Source organism: Talpa europaea, assembly GCF_964194135.1.
Source record: "Talpa europaea genome assembly, chromosome: 13".
In the NCBI taxonomy this organism is placed as follows: domain Eukaryota; kingdom Metazoa; phylum Chordata; class Mammalia; order Eulipotyphla; family Talpidae; genus Talpa; species Talpa europaea.
Window position 1 is genome coordinate 46,729,989 of NC_140080.1, and position 17,420 is coordinate 46,747,408.

The window sequence follows — 17,420 nt, forward strand, 5'->3', positions numbered from 1 at the left end:
ACTGAAAATGTATTAAAGAACTAGACATAAGACCTGAAACCAGAAAATATATAGAAGGAAATATAGGTGAAACACTAAGTGATATGCACCTCAAAGACATGTTACAGACACATCACCCGAAGCAGTGATAGTGAAGGCAAAGATAAACAACTGGGACTACATCAAATTAAAGAGGTTCTGCACAGCAAAAGAGACAACAACAAAAACAAAGAGAGGGCCTCCCCGGTGGTGCAGTGGTTGAGCACTGGGTTGCGAAGCTGCTCGCAGCCTCTGGTGCGCAGACCTCTCCTGCCACCCGCTGCTCCCCTCAGCAGTGTACTTCGTCAGTCTGCCTGCTCTTCTCTCCGCTCTGGCTCTGTTGAATTCTCTTACCCTCACGTGCTTCTGACTGTACCCATTGTTTGTATAAATAAATAAATAAATCTTTAAAAAAACAAACAAAACAAAGAGAAACCCCACCGACTGGGAGAAAAATTCGAACACAACACTAATAATAAAGGATTGATCACAAAAATCTACAAAGAGCTGATGAGGCTCAACAAAAACAAAGAAAATAATCCAGTTAAAAAATGGGCAGAGGAGCGAAAAAGAAACTTCTTCAAAGAGGAAATGCAAATGGCCAACAGGCATATGAAAAAATGTTCAACATCACTTGTAATCAGGGAAATGCAAATCAAAACTACCATGAGATACCATCTTACACCAGTGAGAATGGCACATATTAAAAAAACTAGCAACAACAAATGTTGGTGAGGACGTGAAGAGAAAGGAACTCTCCTGCACTGTTGGTGGGAGTGCAAACTGGTCCAACCACTATGGAAAGCTGTGTGGAGATTCCTCAATCTACTAAAGATAGGGCTTCCATATGATCCAGCAATTCCACTCCTAGGTATTTACCCAAAGGACACAGAAACATTAATTCCAAAGGGCACCTGCACCCCTATGTTTATAGCAGCACTATTTACAATAGCTAAGCTTTGGAAACAACCCAAATGCCCAAAAATAGATGACTGGATCAAGAAGATGTGGTATATATACACAGTGGAATATTACTCAGCAATCAAAAAAGATAAACTCATGCAATTTTCAGCAACATGGATGGAGCTGGAAGGGATCATGCCCAGCGAAATAGGCCAGAAAGAAAAAGAAAAATACCAGATGGTTGTCACTCATAGCAGGAATCTAGAAAAACTAAATAAGGGATCAGGAAAAAGAATAACTATAATAAAGAAAAAATCAAGGGCCTCCCCGGTGACGCAGCAGTTGAGCGCTGGGTTGTGAAGCTGCCGGCGACCTCTGCGGCGCCGGTTCGATCCCCGGCTGCTCCCCTGCCACCGGAGGAGGGTCCCACATGGCGCGCAGACCTCTCCTGCCGCCCGCTGCTCCCCTCAGCAGTGTACTTCGGTCCTTCTGCCTGCTCTGCTCCCCGCTCTGGCTCTGGTGAATTCTCTCACCCTCCCGTGCTTCTGACTGTACCCAGTGCATGTATAAACAAAACAAACAAACAAACAAACAAACAAACAAACAAACAAACAAATAAATAACCATGCCTCTATAAAAAAAAAAAAAAGAAAAAATCAAAATCTATAAGAACTATAAACCAGAGAGACACCATGTGGGGGCAGGGAGAGGAGGGATTGGGGTTAAAAAAAGGGGGTGCAATTGTATGGGGAATATAAAAAAATCTTAAAAAAAGAAAGTTTCGTGTAATATGTAAGCACATACACACATAGGAAATTTCATGTAAATATATATTCATACATATACATTTATGTATACACATGTTTTATATGTTACAATATGTATCTATAGTTACATAGCTATAAAAAGCAAGATCAATTATAAAATCTATTAAATTGAGAGTGTAGTGGGGAAATTTTACCGTCTAATGGGGAGCAAATTATCTAATTAGGAGAATTTCCTGAGATTTCATCTAGGGACAGAAGAAAAACATGGGGAATATAATAGATAAAAGGAGTAACACCTTGTTTCTTGATTGAATCCAACAAGTTCAGTTGTTCAATTACTATTTATGTTGCAGTATGGAATTTGTGTATACTTAGTTGTAGTGATTATAACAAAAATTCAAGTCAATTATGCAATAAAATCTATTTATACTGGAGCATGGCTCATAACATTTAACATATATTCAAAAAAGTATACCTCATCACCTGATAGTTCAACACGCCACTTTCCTTAATAGCACGAGTTACTAACCAAAAGAAATCCTAGAAATATGACTGTTCCTACCAGTGGAACAGAAGTGTGAGCACAATGGGCTATGATGAAGAAATATGAATGCTTTAGTGATGTATGTGGCAAAATACATTTTAAGGGGTGTGAACCTATTCCTCTAAAAAAATATACAGTGTTGTAAACTGATATGACCTTAATAAAATCAATACAAAAAAAACACTTGGCACTATAAAAGACACAGTTAATTTGAGTACTAGATTTTGAAATTCACATAATCCTGGATCAATGTAAATAATTTTTTTATTAGATTTCAAATAATCTTGATATTTTCAATGCTATGCACAATCAAGACCTCTAAGTTCATTTTTAAGTCCAAATAGGAATCCTTATTTTATTTCCAGGAAATATTTATTTTTTTATTATTTTTTTTAATAGAGACATGTTTTATTTATTTATTTGTTTGTTTGTTTGTTTATACATGCACTGGGTACAGTCAGAAGTGCGGGAGGGTGAGAGAATTCACCAGAGCCAGAGCAGGGAGCAGAGCAGGCAGAAGGACCGAAGTACACTGCTGAGGGGAGCAGCGGGCGGCAGGAGAGGTCTGCGCGCCATGTGGGACCCTCCTCCAGTGGCCGGGGAGCAGCCAGGGATCGAACTGGTGCCGCAGAGGCCGCGGGCAGCTTCGCAACCCAGCGCTCAACCACTGCACCACCGGGGAAGCCCAGGAAATATTTATTTTTATTTATTTATTTTTATTTTATTCTTTTATAAACATCTTGTTTATTTTTTCACAATATTGGATTTCTCCAACAGGTACCGTCACGTTAGTTTTCCCACCACAAAAGCAACCATAGTTCTTCCCCATAGTCCTTTGTGCTCTCCTACCCCCATTTTCTACTCTTTCCTTTTCCCATCCCCTCCCGTCTGTTATGAAGTGTCAGACTTATAGTATATCTTTTTCTGATTTTTTTTTTGGTTTCTCCAGATTCCACATGTACGTGAAACCCCCCCGGTATTTCTCTTTCTCCTTGGGGCTCACTTTGCTTAGAATAATCCCTTCCAATTCCAGCCATGTTGCTTCAAATGGCATGAGTTTACCTTTTTTGTCTCTTCTTTTTTAAAGATTTATTTATTTTTGCATACAAGAACTGGGGTACAGGCAAGAGGTGTGGGGAGTGAGAGGATTCACCGGAGACAGAGTGGGGAACAGAACAGGCAGATTGACCAAAGTACACTGCTGAAGGGAGCAGCAGGTAAGTCAGGAGAGGTCTGCTGTGCCATGTGGGTGGCTCCCTGGCTGGGGAGTGAACTTGTGATGCAGTGACTGCAGATAGCTTCATCGGTTGTGTCTCAACCCCTTGTGCCATCAGGGAGGCCCAAATTTACCTTTTTTGATCACTGAGTAATATTCAATTGTGTATATGGACCACATCTTCTTGACTCATTTATCTGTTGTGGGACATTTAGCTTCTTTCTATATTTTGGCTATTTTAAATAGCCTTAGATTAAACATAGGAGTGCCAGATTCCTTTTGATTTAGTGTGTTTGTGTTAATTGGATAGATATCTAGGAGTGGATCATATGGTAGATCCGTTTTCAGTCTTAGGAAGAATCTCCACCCTTCCTTCCATAGCAGCAGGACCCAGTCTACATTCACACTAACAGTTTAATTGGTTCCTATTTCTCCACACCCTTGCCAGCACTTATTCTTTGTTTTTTTTTGCTTTTTAAGTGATCATGAACATTTTTTCATGTCTGTTGGTCATCTGCATGGCTTCTTTGGAGAAATGCCTTCTGCCCAATTTTTGATTGGCTTATTTGCTTTTTTTTATTGAGTTTATATAAGTTATTTGTAGCATTGTCAAAATGGTCACTCTATGCAAAGAAATTTATAGATTCAATGGAATCCCAATAAAAATCCTAAAGACATAGAACATATTTAGAGGAAATAGAACTAAGATTACTGACATTTCTATGGAACCACAATAAACCCCAAATAGCCAAAGTTCTCCTGACTAAACAGTGTACAAATGGAGGCATCACACTTCCAGAATTCAAATTATACTATAAATATATAATAATTAAGACAGCATGGTTCTGGAACAAAAATAGACACCCAGGTCAATGGAATGGATTTGAGAGCCCAGAAATCAAGCCACACATTTATGGACAACTAACATATGAGCAAAGAATGTACACTGGAACAAGGAAAATATCTTAAATAGTGCTGGGTAAATTGGACTGACACATGCAAAAGAATGAAACCAGACTCAACACCAAATGAATAGAAGACAGATATAAGGCCTGAAACCATACATGAAATGCATAGAAGAAAAAATAGGCAAAACTGACTTAAACTTCAGAAATTTCTTTTCTGACTTATCCTCAGCAGCAAGGAAAACAAAGGAGAATATAAACTAGGACTATATCACATTAAAAAGCTTCTTTGAAACAGACAGTGGTGAAAACAAAGAGACACAACCTAATGGGAGAAAAATATTTGCACACCATGCCTGATAAAGGATTGATACTGAAGATCTGCAGGAAATTTTTTAAATCCTCAGAGATTTCAAACTAAATTTAACAAAATATCCATACTAATTAATATTAAATATTTTGTTACTAAGTAATACTACACCAAATGATATTTATAAGTAAATAAACCTCCATTGAAGACTTGAAAAATCACATAAACAGTTTTATTTATGTAGATCAGTGATCTACAGTGAGATCACATATTAACTTAGTATTTTAACTTTGAACTGGAGCTTTGCTCATGCTGGGCAGCATGTTCTTTTTACAGCTAGAATGTACTAATCTATTAAGATACCATACATCTCCCCAGCAACTTCCAGAGAGCTGCCACCACCTCCTTGTTCCTCAGGCTATAGATGAGGGGGTTTAACATGGGGGTAAGAATATTGCTGAAGAGAGAGAGAGCCTGATCCTGTTCTGGACTATGGGAGGAAGTGAAAGACATGTATATGAATATGTTTGGGCCAAAGAAGAGACTCACCACAGTTAGATGGGAAGAACAGGTGGCCAGGGCTTTTTTTCTACCCTTAACAGAGTTGATACGGAGAACAGTGAGGAAGATAAGACTATAGGAGGCTGTAATGAGACTGAAAGGCACAACAAGGAGCACAATGCTTGTTACCACCACCACTAACTGATACACTGAAGTGTCCTCACAGGACAGTTTAATGAGGACGGGGACCTCACAGAAGAAGTGGTGGATCTCTCTTGACCCACAGATGGAGAAATGCATAGGATAGACTGTATGGATAAATGAACTTATAGAGCCTCCAATCCAACACCCAGCTATCATATTCAGACAGAACCTGGGGCTCATGATGGTGGGATAACGCAGTGGAATGCAGACAGCCACGTAGCGATCATAAGCCATGAGAGTCAAAATGAGACACTCTGACATTCCCAGCATCAGGAAGAAGAAACTCTGGGTTCCACAGCCAATCCTTGATATTGTCCTTTCCCCTGTGAAAAAATTAGAAGCCATCTTCGGGACAATGGTGGAAGTTAATGTCAAGTCAATGAGTGAGAGTTGACTGAGGAGAATGTACATGGGTGTATGGAGTCGGGTGTCAGCCCAGATCAATATAATGAGAAGTGTATTTCCCAAGAAGGCAAGGATGTAGATAAAAATGATCGTGGAGTTGAGGACAGTGGAATGCCGAAACTCAGGAAAGAGTCCCACAAGGATGAAATCAGTTACTGAGGACTCATTCCCACCCACCATGCTCTAAAAAATGCAACAGTGCTGGAAAACAAAGCAAATGGATTAGAACAGCTGACATTCAGTAGATTCTGATCTGCACTATCTATATGTAAAACAATATGGCTTTCTCCACAATTTTAGACTGTCATAATATTCATCATCACCTCATCGGATATATTTTACTGTAAATTACTTTAATTCTTGATAAATGGAATATTGGAAAGAATGGCCAACTGCAGTTGCCTTTTGGCCTCTGTTGAGATAAACTCTCTTCAAATAGCAAATAATCTTATAAATATGAATCTAATTTCTGTAAATATGAGCCTAAATTTTATAAATTATTTCTGATATCCATAGGTCCTATTTATTAACTTTTTCATATTTGAGCAAAAGAAGGAAAAGTAAATTAATTCTCATGATCTATAAAATTATGTATCAAGTGTTAGGTTGGACCCTATATTTCTGTATCATATAAAGTATTATAAATCAATGTTTCCTTAATTAAAAATAAATAATATATTGAATATTTTTTGGATTTACTTTTTGTCTATTTGTCATGATACTTCAAGTATACTAATAGACATTGCCAGACTTGATATCAAGGTCCTTTATAAAACTTACCTTCTATTATGCTTGAACATATAACTCAACTTCAGAAAAATGAATAGTCTAATGGGTCTCCACTTATTCACACATCTGCACTTTTGCTTTTATTTATGCTTAGGATTATTCCTCTGCTCTCCCATTTTTATTGGAGTCTCTTCAAGACTTACTCAAATACAACTTCCTGAAATTTGAAAGAGAGTTTTCCCTATCTACTCTCCTACAATGCCTTAATTGCTTCACACAAAACTTTATCAGCATAGGTTACACACAATGTAGCTTGGTGGTGAAGAACATATATAAAGGGCTAAGCTGTCTGAATTAAAAAATCCAGCCTCATTACTTACTGTCTTTGCCTCCTTCTCCTTGTCTTTAAAATTAGGTGGTAAAGCAAATGACCTCAAGGGGTAGTCATAAGGCTTAGATAATTTACTACTTATATAATGAGTACCGAATACCTTTATTATAGTTTTCTTTTTTGTTTAAATATATTGTTCATTTTTTCACAGTATAGGATTTCTACCTTCAAACATAGCCACCATAGTGTTCCCACCACTGAAGTATGGACAGTCCTCCACCACAAGCCTCTGTGCTCTCCTTTCCTCTGTTCTCTACTCTCCCCCTTTCTCTTATCTTTGCCCTCCCCTCATGAGTGTCTCAGATCTATTGTCTGCTTTCACAGTCAACCTTGCAATTTTTCTTTAATTCTTTGTTTAGTTTCCCTATATTTCACATGTAAGTGAAAACATCTAGTATTTCTTTCTCCTTCTGGCTCAATTCATTTAGAATAATCCCTTTCAGTTTGTCCATGTTTCTGCAAATGGCATGAGTTTATAGTTTTCTATATGCATGTTTCTCCTCAAATAACTTCTAAGATTTTAGATGAAGAGGACTGTATTTTTATTTATTTGTATGCCAATAAAGCGAACATGATAACTTCTAAATGTGTATATCCAATAAGCATATGTTAACTGAAGGTTTAACAAACTCCATTTTTAAGTAAAATATATAGCTAACACCTTCACTGGAACTGCACTTCTGATAAAAGCTTAAGTTGTTCCTCTCTGTGTGTCTTATAGAAATTGGAATCCTAATTCAATCTGAGTAAGATAACTACTTTTTATGATGTGGAAGTGTCCATATGCAGTTATATTTCCTAGCAGAATGACATTGATGCAGATGGTCATCAAAACACCTGAAAATCATGTTGTCCATATTTGGAGAAGAAAAATTCATAAAGTAAAACAATACTACCTTCTTGTTTAAGGTAATGTTTCTTTGCTGGGTCTATATATTCAAAATATCTGTAACAAAAATGTCAGCTATGAATAAAAGTTATTGCTTTTCCTTTAGTCCACTAAAATACATAGCTACTAAAATATAAAATGCAAATATAATTATTAAATTTGTTCTATTACTGTAAGCAGAAAGTACTGATCTTGCTAAAGTTATATTCATATTATTTCAGGAAAAATGTTAAAATGGTGATTAAAATCTTTGCTATATGTTCATTTTAAAATATACATTCACTGTATTCTCACTATATTTCACACATTTTACAGGGACTGAAGAGGGGACAATGAAGAAAGACATGGTTTTTATCTTCAATAAACTATGGGATCAAATATAAAATCATTTTATATTGACAATACAAAAAAAAGTTTGAAATAAACACGATAGCTAAGTCTCCTATAGGGTGATAGATTAATGCAGAGGAAAGAGAAAATGTCTGCGTGAGGTAAGGGTAGAGATTCAGGTAAGATATAACTTGAACTAAGTCTACCTTAGGACATAGGAAGTCATGTAAATTTAAGAACTGAGATAACAAAGGGTGAGTTGTGGTTAAAAACATGCGTCAATTGATGGTAGAAGTCATGTTACGTAAGTAAATGAGAAATAAGACTTGTTTACAAAGTTTTATTAGACTACTTTAAACTAAATAACATTTTTTTTTAAAAAAGTTTTATTTATTTATTTATACAAGTACTGGGTACAGCCAGAAGTGCAGGAGGGTGAGAGAATTCACCAGAGCCAGAGCGGGGAACAGAACAGGCAGACTAATGAAGTACACTGCTGAGGGGAGCAGCGGGCACTGCAGGATAGGTCTGCACGCCATATGGGACCCTCGCCCGGCGGCCAGGGATTGAAGCGGCGCTGCAGAGGCTGCAGGCAGCTTCACAACCCAGTGCTCAACCACTGCACCACCAGGGAGGCCCTAAACTAAATAACATTTACAATTTTCTCATCTTCAATAACTTTCAGTAACCCATACCTGTATATTTACATCATGTCAAATAACGTGGTCTGCTATTTCCTCCACTGAGCTGAGAAATCCATCTATGTATTGATAATTTCTTTTGAACTAGTCAATAAATATGATTTAATATTTTATTTTTAATTAACTCTTTTGAAATATCTGATTTCTTTTTCTAGAATAAAGATAATCAATGTAACCTCACCATAAGGTGAGCAGAAGGCATTATACAATCTAAGTGCTCAAAATCACCTACTATTATTATATTCATTAGTATTATTACATTTAATTTATTCCACAATTTGTTATAAAACTGCATTTCAACTTTCAATTGTTAGCCATAATATCCATTAAAGTTATGAATGTATAGCTTCATAACTTTTAGAACACAAATGGCAAAGGATTTAAAAATACAGATGATAAAATAAGAGTTATTATTTCATAATTTTCTAATTAACAATTTTCTAATTAATCAAAATTGAATGAATTTTTACTGATAGTCAATTGTGACTATATTCTGCTATTTCTTTAATATGGTACAACATCTACTCAAAAGGAGAAGTAATGTTATATTATGCCATAGGATTTTATTGACATTTTATAAAGTTTCAAATGATGACTGTCATTTCAAGAACACAGCATGTCCTTATTGTTTCATGAGTTAAGGTTTTGTATATGTTAGTATATACATGACAGATTGAAACAGGATCATCTTTTCCAAAAGCAACATGGTAGATGCACAAGATTTAGTATAAGATTAACTTGGATACTAAGTTATGCACATACTTAAATATATCAAATTTGTCTAAAAGTATAGCAATTTTTATTTAAAATGTTGTACTTAACATAATGAATTGTGCCTTTTCCGTGTTATTCTGGCTTTGGTCAGACAAGACTATGGCACAAATATTTATTTAATTGATATGATTCATGCAGACAGTCAAATGGAAATATTATAACTTCATACAACATTACCCTATACTGGAATCCTAGGAAATTTATAAAATGCACACGATATTTTTTTCAAGTATAATCAAAATCTAACAACTGTGAGACTTAACAATAAGCACATGGATTATCTGCACATTTTCCATTACCAGGCAAAAGTCATGATGAGATGCTTTATTTTTTTTTCAAGTTTGGTGTCTACCTTAAATTCTATGTATCTCCAGTCACCTCTACCTCTTGGAATAGTTGACATCTTCTGAATTGTCCATGATCATGTGTGCCTTCTCACTGAGCAGCATTTTTTTTTTTAGCACAGAAAAATGAATGCAATTAGATAATGTTGATGAAAAGTCATGTATTTTGGGAATGACCCCAGTGATTATCAGTCTATATAATGCTTTGTACAATATATGAAATACTGGGTAGTATACCAGCTAAGCTCTAACTTGGTAGATTGCTTAGTAATTGTCACAAGGGCCAGGAGAGCTTTGTAGTTAGTGACCTAGGGGAACACAATCCCCAGACTTTAATTAACTTTTGTCTTAAGCCATAACAGTAAAACATAGAATTAGAAATTGTGTGGGGTCTCCCCTGGTGGTACAGCAGTTGAGCTCTAGTCTGCGAGGCTGCCTGCAGCCTCTGTGGCCCCAGTTCGATCCCCTGCGCCCCAGTTCGATCCCCTGCCGCCAGCGAGGGTCCCACATGGCACGCAGACCTCTCCTGCCGCCCGCTGCTCCCCTCAGCAGTGTATTTTGTCAGTCTGTTCTGTTCCCCGCTCTGGCTCTGGTGAATTCTCTCACCCTCCCGCGCTTCTGACTATACCCAGTGCTTGTATAAATAAATAAATAATTAATTCAAAAAAAAAAAAGAATTAGAAATTGTGTGAAACAAATGCTCTAATAGTGGAAAATATGCATATGCATTCAACTATTCCCATATGAGAAACCATTGGATCAATGATGAAATGCCATCAGGATATATAATCTACCCTGTATTAGACTTCTAATGGAAGGATGCTCAATATGAAATATCTTTACCTTTAACTTTTCCCTCAAAAAAAACTTACCCTGGGCCTCCCCGGTGGCGCAGCGGTTGAGCACTGGGTTGAGCCTCTGCTGCACCAGTTCAATCCCCGGCTGCTCCGCGGCCACCCGAGGAGGGTCCCACATGACGCGCAGACCTCTCCTGCCGCCCGCGGCTCCTCTCAGCAGTGTACTTCGGTCCTTCTGCCTGCTCTGCTCCCCGCTCTGGGTCTGGTGAATTCTCTCACCCTCCCGTGCTTCTGACTGTACCCAGTGCTTGTATAAATAAATAAATAAATCTAAAAAAAAATTCTTTAAAAAAAAACTTACCTTAATTTATATACGACTTATTTTTGCAAACATTTCTTACTCAGACATGATTATATAACCTTATTTTAGCACGCTAAAATAACTTGCATAAAACAAACTTTGAGATTAGACAAACCAAAATTAAAATCTCAACTCTCCACCTCCAAATTTATTCAAGTAACTTGCATCAATGAATATTAGTTATGCTATCTGTAAATAGGGGTATATTAATTTCTATCTCGCTGGGTTGGATATATTTTGTATAATGCATTTGAATTTTGTAAAACGTATAGAGTCCTTAGTATTATTCCTCAGCAAGTCAATTGATGTAATATAACAGGTAATGTAACAGGTAATTATCTGTTACTGAGGGTAGGTTTTCTTTTGTATATCTTTAGATCAGTAGAGAAGATTTGAAGAACCAATCTGTCCTTTCTCTAAAAGCAGCCTGGTTGATCATGACTGGATATGTGTACATCAACACCCAGAAACTATTTGAAAATAATCACTGAAACAATAATTTTTAAAATAAAAATATTAAATTGAATTCCTCAAAAACAACATAGAGTTATTAAAATAAAACAAAAAGCAGGAAAAAATTTGAAGAAATGGAACCATGGTTAAAAAAAATGGAAACCTTGTTTCTAAATATTTAGGCTCCTTCTTCAAAGATACAAGTAATAGCAGAATTTTCTTTTTGTTAATAGAAATATAAAAAAAGTGATATGTTTTATTTAGGCACTTTCAAGTATTTGTGTACAGATATATAAATTGACAAGTCTTTAATTTGTACAACCTGTTTGAGTAAACATACTGCATATTATTTATTGGGTTTGGGAGCAAAATCCCTGCCTTTTTTATTTTAAAGATTTATTTATTTATACAAGAACGGGGGTACAGGCCAGATGTGCTTTGCGGGAGGGTGAGAGGATTCACCAGAGACAGAGTGGGAAGCAAAACAGGCAGATTGACCAAAGTACACTGCTGAGGGGAGCAGTGGGTGACACAGGAGAGGTCTGCCGCGCCATGTGGGACCCTCGTCTGCTGGGATCAAACCCGTGATGTGGAGGCTGCAAACAGCTTCACAGTGCAGCACTCAACTGCCTGGGCCAACAGGGAGGCCCAAAATCCCTGCCTTTTTATTACTAAACTTGTACATGTGTTCACATTCCATGTTATAATGCAATTTCTTGGGACAAAACTATTTTTTTAATATTTTTAAAAGTTTTACCACTTTTTTTTAAGATTTTATTTTATTTATACAAGAACCAGGATATAGGCCAGATGTGCAGGAGGGCAAGAGGATTCACCAGAGACAGAGCAGGGAACAGACAGGCAGAATGACCGAAAGACAATGCTGCGGGGAGCAACGGGTGAGACAGCAGAGGTCTGCCACGCCATGTGGGTTGCTTCACAGCGCTACGCTTAACCGCCCGCACCACCAGGGAGGCTCAAAACTCTAATTTATTTTTATATTACATATATTTAAATCAACAAAATTTAGTCAATTTCCTATATATTCCTATCTGATCAATGAACAAAAAAACCCTTTAAATTCAAATTTTAGTTTTCATAAATAAGGATCATTAGAATACCATGCTCTTTAATTTATATATTAGCAGCAGATGCTTCTATATCTACAGAATGTAGGTGAGACAATAACTGAGGCCAACTGTAAGGAAAATATGTAAATTAGGCTATTTTTCACTTTCTTCACAACAGATCCCAAAACTTGAAATGCTATGTTTTCACCATTGGGAGGTCTACAAAACCACAGATGGGCTTTGAATTTGCAACAATGTATCAGTTTTGTGACTATGGCCATTTAACAGTGGTTTGGGCAGGATTGTTGCGGTTCTGCCTCTCTCTGTGTTGGAGTCTTTCTCTTTGCTTGCTTGTGTATGTGATCCTGTCTCAGAATTAATGGACTGCAAAATCCATTGAAGGCTCCAAATTCTCTTTTCATCTGTGAGAACTGACAATGAATTTACCCAGCCTGGGATGATTCAACAACATCCATTTTCCATAAATCTTGAAGTTTTGGATATTTGGCCTTTAAAAAGTTTAACAACTTCTCGTCCTTATTACCTCACACTTTATAAGTTTTAATACTATTTTGTGAATATGAAAGGGAGAAAACATTGTATTTAATTTCATTTTCTCTTTCAGGAATGATGGGAGAAGTAGAGATATTCCCTGGCATGTCTTTCCAAATGTGAATTCTATTGCTGGAAGAACTAACTATTGATATAACTTCTAGTGTCAGTATGTGGCCATTAATCTGGTAAAAGTGTTATTTTTAATCCCAATCAATAAAAAGGATTAAAAAAATCTGTTCAATTATTATGTAGGAAGTATTTAAAAGTACACAATAACAGTTTTGTTGTAGGGCAATATTACTGGGTTGTTGGAAAAGTCATGATACCTTTTTTTCCTGCTTTCTATCCTTTGCTTGCTTTCATTGTATTATCTTCATTTATTTCTTCAGAGATAAACAAAAATATTGGTGGCACTCATTTAAGGCCTAAGGGAAGGCTACAATTCTAGTACTGTAAATACTAGAATTTTTAAACGATTCATGCCTCCTACAGCAGGGACTGGCTTCCATTTGTAAAACAACCCTAGTAGAAATTAGGTACCAGCTAATGGGACATCAAGTTACTTTGCAACAGAACTGTTCCACTTGAGCTGTTTTTCATTTTTCTCAAATTGGTCAAATCTTGAAATCAACCAGCAGCAGCAATCCAACCTATGATGAAACCTACAATAAAAATGATACATTTAGCAATTGACTCAATGCTTCATCCTAAGCTCCCAAACTTCCTATCTTCTGTCCTATCCTTTAAACTAAGATTGATGAGAAAATATATATATTTTTAAAGATTTATTTATTTATTTATAAAAGCACTGGGTACAGTCAGAAGCGTGGGAGGGTAAGAGAACTCACCAGAGCCAGAGCAGGGAACAGAACAGGTAGACCGACTAAGTACACTGCTGAGGGGAGCAGTGGGCGGCAAGAGAAGTCTGTCGCACCATGTGGGACACTGTCCTGGTGGCCGGGGATCGAATCAGCTCTGCAGAGGCTGTGGGCAGCTTCGCAACCCAGTGCTCAACCGCTGCGCCACCTGGGAGGCCCAAGAAAATATATTATTAAGCAAATGGATATAATAAAGATCCCAGCAGAACTTCCAGCCTAGGTGCAATTAACACTCCAATGCAGGAGTAATTATCAAGTTTATTTACTTACAATTCTTTCCCTTTAAAGATTCAAGGTGAGGAGGGGTTCTCAGCACTCCTATCTAAACAAAGTTGCATTTCAAAGAGTCAGATAACCAGTCTAGCACTTCTGTCTCTTTGGGGCAAACTCCTGAGGTCTGCATCCCCTCCCACTGTCCAATACTCCCCTTTGCATGGGAAGCTGCTTTGCTCACTTTTTTCTCTCCATGGATGGTTTTGCCAATTATCAATGTAACAAATGTGAAGACAGTTATATATAAAAGGAACCCATTGTCTTTAAACCAGTGTTCATACATTAGCTGGGTATCCAGGTCTGAAACCTCATGCATGTATATAAAGCTTTTTCCTGATCTCACCATTCCTCTTCCTCTGCCTGGGTAAAAAGCTAGAATTTCTATAACAAGATCAATTTGTGGAAGATGCAGGAGAATGAATCTAGTTCATTGAAGTATTGGTTCAACATATTGGTATAAGCCAAAAAAAAAGGAACTATTGTACTGTTACCCCTTTCTTAGAAAGCCCTGAAAAACAGTAGTGTCAGGAACTATTTCCTCTAGTGGAGGCTTAATAATTTACTCTGTATAGAGGAAGATTGGGACACAACTGGACAATGAACAGTGGATAATGAATTTTTAGTTATTTAGTGATCTAGAGAAGCATTATTGGACAAAAAGAAACAACTCTATGGAAGGGACATGAGACCTGGATGGAATAGGACAGGAATAATGTATGCACAACTTTAAATCTCTTCCCAGTGCCACCATAGATCACTCACTATTGCGTGGATACAGAACAAAGAGATAGATGGACCAAATATAGGTCAAGTCGTTTTGGTCAGCCACCAGCCTGTTGCTTGTATGATGGTACCATTACTGGAGTGATTACAAATGCAAAGAAGCAGGCTATATGTAAACCCAAGATTATGGGTTCCTTTGGATCAAAATGAATCTATTATTGCTGATTATTTATCCTGTGAAAAGAAGAAATCAGTGATGAATCCTCAATATAACCAATCAGGGCCTCCCTGGTAGCCTAGGGGTTAAGCCTCAGTGCTATCAAAGCTACGGCTTGAGTTCCATCCCCAGCCAGGGAGCTAACCCACATATGGTGCAGCAGACCTCTCCTGTCTCGCCTGCTGCTCCCTTAGCAGTGTATTTCATTAAATTTGCCTGTTCTCAATGAATCCTTTTAACCATTCCCCCTAAACTCTGGCCTACACCCAGTTCTCCTACACACACACACACACACACACACACACACACACACACACATAAATATAACCAACCAATGACTTTGTGGTAAATTTATACATCAAACCATTAAAGCCCAGAATAGGAAATGACTGTTCCTTTATGGAATTATTGTGCATTTAATTTTTTTCCTTTCCAAAATTCCATTTTTAATTTAGAATATTGAATTCCTATATCAATCTTGCCTCAGGCAAGGTACCTATTTTATGATAATGGCTTTGCAGTAATAGATACATGACCACATGAACCACTCATATCATATGAGATTTCACCTAGAATCTGAAAACCCAGCCCAAAAAATGGAATCACCAAAAACCCTGAATAGCCAAAGCTCTCCTGAGAAAAAAAGAAGGGAATGGAGGCATCACACGTCCAGAGTTCAAACTATACTACAAAGCCATAATCATCAAAACTGCATGGTATTGGAACAAGAACAGACAAACAGACCAATGGAATCGAATAGAAAATCCAGAAATAAACCCACAGGTTTATGGTCAACTAATCTTTGACAAAGGAGCAAAGACTATGCATTGGAGAAAAGAAAGTTTGTTTAATAAATGGTGCTGGGAAAACTGGGTTGCTACATGCAAAAGAATGAAGCTTGACTACTACCTCACACCATACACAAAAATCAACTCAAAATGGATTAAAGAACTAGACATAAGACCTGAAACCATAAAATACATAGAAGGAAATATAGGTGAAACACTACGTGATATGCACATCAAAGATATCTTTACAGACACATCACCCAAAGTAGTGATAGTGAAGGCAAAGATAAACAGCTGGGACTACATCAAATTAAAGAGCTTCTGCACAGCAAAAGAGACAATAACCAAAACAAAGAGATAGTTTTCATAACATCTTTTCCCTCTTCTTTTTATTTTACCTCCATTAGCTCAATTTCCACCTTCTCTTTCTCCTTCTCCTAATGAAACTCATTGTTCAAAAGTTATTTAACTGGAGTTAGATCATCTTTTACAGGAGGTAGACATAGCTCTTGAGAATTTAGTTTGTCAAAGTAAAGATTTGATGAGTTGTCTTTTCTTTAAAAAAAAAAAGATTTATTTATTTATTTATACAAGCTACTGGGTGCAGTCAGAGGCGTGTGAGGGTAAGAGAATTCACCAGAGCCAGAGGGGAGAGAAGAGCAGGCAGACTGATGAAGTACACTGCTGAGGGGAGCAGCGGGTGGCAGGAGAGGTCTGCGTGCCATCTGGGACCCTCACCCAGTGGCCACGTATCACCCCGGCACTGCAGAGGCTGCGGACAGCTTCACAACCCAGTGCTCAACTGCTGCGCCACCGGGGAAGCCCTGATAAGTTGTCTTTTCAAAGTAAATAGAAGGGAGGAAATCTTAAAATGTTTATATTCTAATACTTCCTAATCATCAATTTTAAGACCCATTTTTTTTGTATCATCTATTTTATGGTGCACCCTAATAAATTAAATTGATGGACTTTCTATATCTGAATACACATATATATATAAAAGTTACTTTTGAATTCAATAGTTACAGTTTCAGGGGAAATTTATTTATTTATTACTTATTTATTTTCTTACATCTTTGTTAATTCTTGAACAATATTTGATTTCTCCCCTCTAGTGTAGTCCCTGTAGTTCTCCACAACCAAAGAGAATCTCATATTTAAGAGAATTCTTTATGTGGTGCTGGTTAGATTGAGTAGTATGTGCCATCAAACTTTAGAGGAAGAATAGATTATTTATTGGTTTGGCACAGGATAGAAAGTTTTGAGATGACTTCAAAAATATACTGACATGTAATCATGAAATGAAATGATGGAAAAGATTTGATAGGAGTGGTGTTTGGAGTCAGGTTGGCTTAAATGAAGGGATGCTGCATA

General features: G+C 37.1%; 1 protein-coding gene across 1 annotated transcript; it reads right to left on the minus strand.

Annotated features, from left to right (window-relative positions):
• Positions 1–5,017: 5,017 nt before the first annotated feature.
• LOC311182719 (olfactory receptor 2L3-like) lies at positions 5,018–5,953 on the minus strand (the record flags this gene model as incomplete). Its single annotated transcript, XM_084251756.1, has 1 exon — positions 5,018–5,953. The coding sequence occupies one exon, from the start codon at positions 5,951–5,953 to the stop codon at positions 5,018–5,020; it is 936 nt and encodes a 311-aa protein (XP_084107882.1).
• Positions 5,954–17,420: the final 11,467 nt, after the last annotated feature.